The 9695-nt window shown below is 35.7% G+C and overlaps 1 protein-coding gene across 4 annotated transcripts; it reads left to right on the top strand.

Annotated features, from left to right (window-relative positions):
• Positions 1–376: 376 nt before the first annotated feature.
• Positions 377–2800, top strand: LOC108565858 (regulating synaptic membrane exocytosis protein 1-like). 4 transcript variants are annotated; one of them, XM_017925515.1, is made up of 4 exons: positions 377–611; positions 1057–2009; positions 2167–2413; positions 2522–2800. In XM_017925515.1, the coding sequence occupies exons 1-4, from the start codon at positions 452–454 to the stop codon at positions 2677–2679; spliced, it is 1518 nt and encodes a 505-aa protein (XP_017781004.1). In that variant the 5' UTR covers positions 377–451; the 3' UTR covers positions 2680–2800. The 4 variants fall into 4 exon arrangements, with proteins under 4 accessions (XP_017781004.1, XP_017781003.1, XP_017781006.1 ...); XM_017925514.1 differs by having other exon boundaries at positions 378–611; positions 2164–2413; XM_017925517.1 differs by lacking the exon at positions 377–611 and adding an exon at positions 627–708 and having other exon boundaries at positions 2164–2413.
• The last annotated feature ends 6895 nt before the right edge of the window (positions 2801–9695 follow it).

The raw sequence follows: 9695 nt of genomic DNA on the forward strand, positions 1-9695 counted from the left end.
AATGATTTTGAAAAGAAATATTGCGTTTTTTTCATATATATGTAATTTAAAAGTAATATGTTTAACAGTTATATGTGAAAGAGGTAATCGATCAGTTTGTAATGTAACTGTTGGAAGAGCGAAGTAGGCAGACCTAATTAAAAAATGTGTTACGCATTTCAGTAACTGTTGTGGCTATTCGGTTACATTTGTTTTCAATGTTTTTCTTCGTGTTCGTAGAGGCGAGCAGAGGAACGGACGACTATTAACGCCAGCATATTGTGTGTGTATTCAAGTATGCTAGTTGCGGCAATATTTGTTGTTTCACTTAACGTTAATTGCTGGCAGAGTGGAATTAAGCCAGAATTAGCGGCGTTTTTCCCACACTGAGTGGGATTTGCTCAGCCAGTGTCTGCCGTGTTAACAACGAAAACCAGAGATTGACCAGTTTTTGTTAGCGAAAATTGCTGTGATGATCCCTCCACAACAATTTTCATTTTCCCAGTGGTCTCTGTTGACTGCTGATCCAATGAGCTACGGTCCTGGATCTATTGTTTACGTTCATCAAGCCGTATCAAAAGAAGTGGTCGCCTGTTGCCTTTTGACTCGACGTATTCAGTCGCATAGTATTTGTGAGTAGTGAGCCAGTAAACGCGACGACTGTCGATGACACTTAATATATCCATCCGATAGTGATTATGATTCTATGTGAGCCATTACGACGCATTGGTATGCCTTTCCATAATCCTTTAGGAAGATCTCGCGCGATTCCGCGAACTGCTGAAGCAGGGCTGGTCGTCCACCCTACTTGAAGTAATTGCTGTATTAGTCATCGCATCATTTAGAAGATGCACTTAACTACTGGTGCCTGCCTGCTCCTCCTTCCTTCATTGCGTCGAATCCGAAATTAAGGTTGCCGAAGAAATGATTCACGAGATGCACGCTCTCATTACAAATACATTCAGTAGGGTCTCGCAAACAATTGTTTTGCTCCAGCAATGCGCACCCGAAAATATTATACTGTAGCCGCGCGTGTTCTAAACATTCTATATGGTCTCTGTTTTGTGTGTTTTGCAGACTTGAGCAGTTGGAATGGAAGCATTTCGCAGAGTTGGAGGAAACTGCGGCGGTGCTGCGCCTCGCTGAGGGCAACGAGCGCCCAAAATAGTCCAGAGCCGTGCAGAGACGCACTCCTGGATAACCAGAATCAACACATTCTAGTCAATTTACCCCAAATGAGTGTCCTGAGCACATCCAAGAGGAACAGCATGCATGAGGTGATCCGGTCCAAGCTGAGCCGGATTCATGTTGGCCTCAGGAAGCGCAGGGCTTTGTCCGTGCAGGAGGTCTTCCACAGTCCAACGCATGATCAGCCGACCTTCTACGTGCCGTCGCCGAACGACAAGGCCAACGATTCAGGATCGACATCCTTACCCTTAATCGACTGTGATTTGCCGGAGAAGCAGAACCATCGCAGCAGACCGAGGTCTCGCCATCGCGATATCATTGCTCCGAACCTTATCCATGACCATGGTTACCACAGCTACGAGAGTCAAGGATACGACTCTCTACCCTTTGAGCCGGAACCAGACTATGACGAGAGTCCGTGGACGCCGCAGCAGAGACCCTGCCAGCGGCGATGGTCTGTCGTAGATGGTCTTATTCGCTTCACCACGTCTCAGCAGCCGAAAATGCCACCTGCGGGTAACCACGACTCCGGCCCACCGTCCATGCAGTTCCATCACGAAGCCAAGCCGACCATCGAAACTGTAATGAACAAGATCCCCAAGGCCAAGCTCATACCCGGTAAACACCAAGAGCACCGCGCTCGCTCGCATTCCCCAGCTAAAAATAAGACGACAAACAAGAAAGACACGAAGTCTACTCCAGCCAAAGATAACGCACCGAAGAATTCTAGCGCTAAAGTGGTGGCTTCGAGGAGTCATTACGGCTGTTTCACGAGCAGCGAACAAAGACCGGAAGTCACACAGAGCTCCGACTACGATCGGATAAACAAGCACCACAGGCAGGTATGCAACATTGTTCGGATATTACGATTACATTTACACTCATAATTAGTTCCACGTATTTCTCCCATTGTTCTCTAACGCCGTAGAGCCTGGGATGCGTACGATAGACATGCAGAATCCTTATTATACTTGAATTTCTCTTTCATTTCATTAGCAGGAATGGTTGGAGGAATTGGAGGAGGCAGAGGAAGAGGAGGAGGAAGAAAGCAAATTCTGTACGTTGCCCAGAGGAGGCGGCAGTTCCTTCACCATACGACAAGTAGCTTTCCAGAAAGGTCCTGGCTTCAAAGCTTTAGGCTTCAGCATCGTAGGTGGTCGAGATTCGCCCAAAGGTAATATGGGAATTTACGTGAAGACCATATTCCCTAAGGGTCAAGCTGCTGATGGTGGAACTCTTAAAGAAGGTATACAATTATCCATAAACTATTTGTTAAATGCTACCTTCACTTGACTATGTAATCTACACTAATTCTCTTGTATCACAGATATGTAACAATTGTTTTCTTGTATAGGTGATGAAATTTTGGCGGTCAATGGGAAGGCAATGCATGGCGCTTCCCATCAAGAGGCTATTTCGGTATTTAAGCAGATCAAGAGTGGCCAGGTGTTGCTGCACGTCGGTCGCAGGATGTCGAAGAAACGGCGCGACAAGATCCCTCCAGCTCTGTAATTGCCATGGCGAGCTCCGCAACATTCCTACGTGCTATGTCTCTATTCCAAAGATTATCAACTTAAAGAAGAAGCATAAACAAAGAAAGATATTCTAAGATGCAATTAAACTTGGTTATCCAATTATATATGTAATTATTAACAAACAAGTAAAAAAAAACAAATCTATATTACAATAATTTTTTATAATATATAATAATCGATTTTTTTATAATATTTTTATAATATTATTTTGTGTATAAGCCTATATATGTATATATTTAATATTGATGTTTCTTTTGATATTCAAACAAACGAGATAAGAAAAAAAATATTAACACAAAAAGCCAACAACTGAGTGAATTATGTTATAAACAATTGTTAACTCTGATTTTGTGACTCTCTATTAAACATTAAAAATTATAGTATTGTTTAGTCTGTATTCCTCGAATGAACATGAATAAGTGAAAAGAATAAAGTAAACGGATATCTTGTGCTTTTTTTCGGCCTGAGAAAAAGTCGCCAATGATTGCAGCTTCGCCAGTGAACTCTTTGTTTTTTCTATATTTATATGAAAATGTAATCGAGGCAGCGTTCAAAATAAGAATTGATAATATTATGGAAATTCAGTCAATATAGATGAAGATGAAAAACAAGAAAGTTAAAATCTGCTACCTCCGCAAATTGTGATCTGCTGATATATTAGAAGAAAGAAAAAAAAACGTATAAAAAAAGCAAATAATATTATATATTCGTACTATAAGTTTTAATTTATTGGGTGCATATTGTTATTACATAAAAGAATAAAAGAAATATTAAATAAACGCTTTACAAATAATTATTCCTTTTATTTTAATCTTTAGTCTTTTCAGAGTAATGTAAAATCTGCAAAAGTATATTTTAAAAATTAATAAATTCTATATTTCATATTATTATCATTTAATTTCATCAAAATGGTGACTTCTTTTCAAAGAATACATTTTATAAACAATAAAAAATAATTGTACAATTGTCAACTGAATATTTTGCCATTTGAACCAAATTATGTCTTTCTTAGCTATTATTTTCTTATATAAGAATAAAATTAAAATGATTTATCTACAATCATTGTATATGATTCTAGAACACAGTTGAACTTAAGGTTGCCTATTGTAACAATTTATTAAAATCCCAAAGCCATATTTATCCTAGGCAACCCAATATGTCTTTATGAAATACATTACAGGTATCCCCCGACTTACGAACTCCCGGACTTACGAACAAAATACATGGTGATAAAAAATTAACTGTCCAAACAAAAAATGATAATTTCTTTAATAAAATATAATATATTTGGAAGATATACTATCTGTTTTGTAGCATTTGTTTTTATTGTCGTTTTTTATTAAATAATTGTGATGTCTACATTGAAAAGTATTTGCAAGTAAGTATTTTGTTTATTTTAATATATTTTTTCAAAAGTATGCAGTCAGTAATACGAAATTTAACATATATAAAAGTAAAAACCATGAGAAATTTTTCAAATTCCCCAGACTTACGAACAAATTCGACTTACGAACAACGCTTTAGAACAGAACTAGTTCGTAAGTCGGGGAATACCTGTATTGATATCTTAAGTGAAGTCGTATGTATATATTATACAACTATTTATTTATAGAACAAAAGATCTTATCAGTATCACGAAAATCCGATACAAAAGATCGTAGAAATAGGGTTAAAGACATTTATATCAATATTAAATTGATATAAGTCTCTTTATTAAAAAAAAACAAAACATCTGAAATATTCACCCTACATGGACTTCTTCAGTAGTAAAACACGTTATGCATTAATATGTTTGAATACATTTATAAGCAGTCGTAAAAAAGCGCAAACAAAACTATTAAATTGACCATATATTTTATTGCCTGTTTTATGGCAGCTCGTAAATGTGCAATGCTTATTCTAATACTATTAGTTTCGTAATTAAATGAATTTTATTGCAAACGAATAATTGGTTGCCTATAGTCATTTGTATCTATTTTAATTATTTTAACTTTTGGCGCAAGCTTAGTGAAGCGTCCAGGAGAAATGAAAAGAAGAATAATTTAGCTATTGGTGGCTATGGTCGCCTGTATCTGATACGAAAGGTCGTTGGTTCGATTCCAAAAAAACCAACAAACATTTGTGTTGTTTTTTATAATAATAAAAAAAACATTAGCTATTGACAATTAATCATATCTTATAAGATATGATGATTTTGTGCACGCATTTAGATGGTGCATTTAAAATATTATTGGTTCAATTTAAGATCGCAGATGGCGCTAGTTGACAATCACAATTGTGGCTGCAACATGTAATGGTCGTTAATTTCGTTGAAATTTTGTAGTATTTCACATTTTCTAACTTTTCCTTCGAGTTTTAAGTAAGATGGAAGAATTTCTGAAGATGTTTATGTCCAAAAAGGCGATTACGAAGACTGTGAGCTTCTTTCAGCGTACACACCGGAATAGACAGACGAACATGTTTTGATGAGGAGAAAGTCTCTACGAGAATTTGTGTGGCTTCGTGAAAAGGTAATAATGCTACCGTTTAAGTAGACTCAGATAATAATAATTATCTGTTTCAGAACCCGGGAGTCAATGTTTCATCATCCACGTACTGGATGTAAACTTTTGTCGTCATGCTGTATAGTGGACTGCAGCTCTGTGGTGTCTGAACCAGAGAATTTATCCTGTCCATTGCGGAATGGCAGAGGAAGAAGGTTACTACCGAAAGCGATTCAAGCAAAACAGAATCATCGGATTGTGCTTGTGGCGAAGAAGAGGACACAGTCCAGCGTTTCTGGTTCCGCTGCCCTTTGCACACTACCTGGAGACGCAGCGCAGAGAGGCGAATGACTCTACAAGGCCTACCATAGCCACATAGCGAAGAAGATGTCATCGAAATTGCAGAGGAAGGCGCCGAATGGTGGTGTGCGTTTGGTCGGGAAGCCAAATGCCTCGAGAAACTTGATCACGACGTGTAATACAAGCACCAAGGAATGTGCTATGCTTTTGCAGCTCAATAAATAAGTTGTATAGTGGACTTCGCTAGTATATATTCTTCGTTTGGGACCCATCCATCATTTTCCAACTGACTCTCCTTGTCGGCTATTTGATTGCGACCATTCCTGAATTTGGAGCTCTGAAGGCATCATTCTGCTGCAAATATACTTGTCGAAGACGCCGCGCAGGATAATCGAAAACGAGAACTTATCTCTGCCATTTCTGTCTGTAACTGAATCCATCGTATATATCCTCGACGCTTTTATGTCTAGCGCCTATTCAAGCTTTAATATCTTTATTTTAACCGCTTTCTTCACGAACCTGGCCGTGTCCATCTGCATCCGAAGATATATAAATATATAAACGAATTTTATTTTTTTAATTTTTAGTATATATTTTTTTAAATTTACTTTCACGTTTTATATATTTTTAAAATAAGTTAGTTTTATACATTCAGAATTAGAATAAATATATTTTACAAATAAATTTATATTTTATTACCAATTTAGTTTAAAAAAAAACTGATATTTGTTCATCATCATTTTCTTAATTCACTTCAGATTATTTTTTAAAAAAATGGGAAAGTTAAAAACTACTTGCAAGGTTATAATTAAAATAATATTGTAAGTAATAAGGAATTCACACATTTCAAATATAATTTATTTAGAACATCTTTATAATAGTAACATAATTTTTCACACAAATATAAACTAACAAGTGTTGAGGCAGAGCAGTCTCATCGCTCTTTACAAAATTCTATGAAAAACGCTACAAATAGAAATTTAAACTAATATCAGTTGAATGAGAGCAGTTTCATCACTCTTTGCAAAATTTTATGAATAAATCTCGTCGACGAAGGAAACAAATATAAACTTGTAACTAATTAGTGTTGAGGCAGAGCAGTCTCATTGCCCTTTACAAAATTCTATGAAAAACGCTACAAATAGAAATTTAAACTAATATCAGTTGAAGGAGAGCAGTTTCATCACTCTTTGCAAAATTTTATGAATAAATTTCGTCGACGCAGGAAACAAATATAAACTTGTAACTAATAAGTGTTGAGGTAGAGCAGTCTCATCGCCCTTTACAAAATTCTATGAAAAACGATACAAATAGAAATTTAAACTAATATCAGTTTAATGAGAGCAGTTTCATCACTCTTTGCAAAATTTTATGAATAAATCTCGTCGACGCAGGAAAAAAATATAAACTTGTAACTAATTAGTGTTGAGGCAGAGCAGTCTCATCGCCCTTTACAAAATCTTATGAAACACATTACAAATAGGAATTTAAACTAATATCAGATGAAGGAGAGCAGTTTCACCACTCTTTGCAAAAATTTATGAATAAATCTCGTCGACGCAGGTAACAAATATAAACTTCTAACTAATAAGTATTGAGGCAAAGCAGTCTTATCGCCCTTTACAAAATTATATGAAAAATGCTACAAATTTAAACTAATATCATTTGAATGAGAGCAGTTTCATCACTCTTTGCAAAATTTTATGAATATATCTCGTCGACGCAGGAAACAAATATAAACTTCTAACTAATAGGTGTTGAGGCAGAGCAGTCTCATCGCCCTTTACAAAATTTTATGAAAAACATAAGAAATACAAATTTAAACTAATATCAGTTGAAGGAGAGCAATAATAAAACATAAGAAATACAAATTTAAACTAATATCAGTTGAAGGAGAGCAATATCATGACTGCAAAATTGTATGACTAAATCTCGTCGACGTAAAACACAAATTTAAACTTTTAAATAACATCTGTTGAAACAGATCAGTCTCATCGCTCTTTGCAAAATACTATGGAATAATGCTCGTCGACGCAGGAAACAAATATAAACTTCTAACTAATAAATGTTGAGGCAGAGCAGTCTCATCGCTCTTTACAAAATTTTACGAAAAACATAACAAATACAAATTTAAACTAATATCAGTTGAAGGAGAGCAGTATCATGACTGCAAAATTTTATGAAAAAATCTCGTCGACGTAAAACACAAATTTAAACAGAGCAACAACAAATATAAACTTATAGCTAATATCTGTTGAAACAGAAAAACCTCATCGCTCTTTGCATAATTCTATAGAAAAAGCTCGGTGGCGGAGGACTAGCCGCAGTTGGGGTCATATCCTCATCACCTAACAAAACGAACTTTATTATTGAAAACAAATCTACATAAACCAAATCACTCACTTTCAATCATGATAAATATCATGTTGGGCTGAACCTCAGCAGTATCGTCCTGGTGCTCGAGGTAGGTTTCGGATTTAACCAAGGGTGATTCCAACCTTAAAGGAAAAAAATAATGAACAAAATATTATTATTATAACAGACAATTAATGCAATTATTACCTCAGTTTTTTGCCCCATTTCTCCGGCTTCTCTTTTTCCTTGAGATAATAAGTTGACTGGGATACGTTAGCCATATTTTCGCAATATTAAGGATCTGCACCAAAGCTCAGATGTTATCCAATTGAGGAAAGAAACCGACGACCCCGTATTATCGCGAACGAAGATATCTGACGAACTCTATTTTCGTTATAATAGCTAGGATGCAACAAGATTAATTAATTTCATTTCAATCAGTTCCTGGATATTCCCAATACGGCAATATTTACAAAGACATCCATTTCTCTCCTATCCTGTTACATATTTTCATAAGAATACGTTTCATATTAAAATGTGAATTCAAATTTACTCTTAGTTGTATTTTATTTTACAATTTTGTTTATATATAAGTAAATAGTTAAAATAGATAACTGATATATTATAAATATTACTATAACATGATTATATAATTAAATTAAAGAATGTAATTTAAAAAAATTGCTAATTGTAGATAATTTTTTAAAAAATTGATGATAAATTTGGTTTGGTGATGAGTATACTGTAGAGATAGTTGGAATCAGCCATAGCAAGCGGCGTTATTGATGGCGCATGGTATTATCCATGCAGGAAGGAGGCGGAGCGGACAGTAATTTACAGATATCTGGGATGGGTCTAAAAGTGGGATCATCCTATCTCCTCGGATAGGAATACAAATGCGATAAGCACCAAGATAACGTATGAATGAAAAAAAAAATGACTCATGCTTGATTCATTATTAATCGAAATTTTGGCTTAATCAATGAAAATCTAATCATGGTCAGTCTATAAAAGAACAAGTGAGCTTCTTTATAAATCCAATTACTTTTTTGAACTATTAGTGAATTAGTGAAAAAAAAAATCAGTATGGATATTCAACATATTCCACAGGAGTTATTAGCCAGTGCCATGAGTTCTGAAGTGTAAGCACTACAATTTCGGGGGTTACAGAATTATAATTAATTGATTATATTTTAGCGTTCCTATAAACATCGAAAACAATCCGAAACCGACGGTACCACGAAATATACTCAGCCGACCAACAGAGCCTCAAGTCAAGTCAACTCGAAGGATTTCAGTGCAAAATATAGATATACCAGATACCCCAATTCGCATGTGGAACGACCACGCACTTTCATTACCATCGCCGCCACATGGAAATAATTTCCAGAAATCAAAAATTGCAATTGCTGTAATATTAATCCTAATAGCTTTTACATTTGCCATTACAGCACTGCTATATCATTTTAATAAGCTGTCATTTTAGTGTTGATTGTTAGTGCCTTTTGAATAAACATTATAATGCGTTAGCGTTTGAGTCACAGTATAAATTCTACAACCGACCGTTCAACATTGTCCTGAATTCAACATGTCTAGGCAAAGCAACCACTCCTTCAGATGCAGTAGCTCCTATGTTTTGTACACGAATCGTCAGATGTACGATCACACATTGGTTACGTAAGTATTCAATTTATTTATATGCACTCACACACATATATACATTATACGTTTCCAGTAGGAATGACAATAGCGGAGAGCGTAGCCACTCAGAGTCAGCCGTCCAGATTCACGAAGCCGACGACTTTGACGTGGACCAAGAGGATCGTTTGAAGAATGTACATTACCTTTTTCTCTG

The sequence above is a fragment of the Nicrophorus vespilloides genome, unplaced genomic scaffold, assembly GCF_001412225.1.
Source record: "Nicrophorus vespilloides isolate i.1.1-1 unplaced genomic scaffold, Nicve_v1.0, whole genome shotgun sequence".
Taxonomy (NCBI): domain Eukaryota; kingdom Metazoa; phylum Arthropoda; class Insecta; order Coleoptera; family Silphidae; genus Nicrophorus; species Nicrophorus vespilloides.

Excerpts from the sequence above, each read along its gene's own strand:
- LOC108565858 (XM_017925514.1), top strand. The coding sequence starts at position 452 with ATGATCCCTCCACAACAATTTTCATTTTCCCAGTGGTCTCTGTTGACT. Across the intron at positions 612-1,056 it reads TATTCAGTCGCATAGTATTT|ACTTGAGCAGTTGGAATGGA; the intron begins GTGAGTAGTGAG and ends TGTGTTTTGCAG. Across the intron at positions 2,414-2,521 it reads TGGTGGAACTCTTAAAGAAG|GTGATGAAATTTTGGCGGTC; the intron begins GTATACAATTAT and ends TTTCTTGTATAG.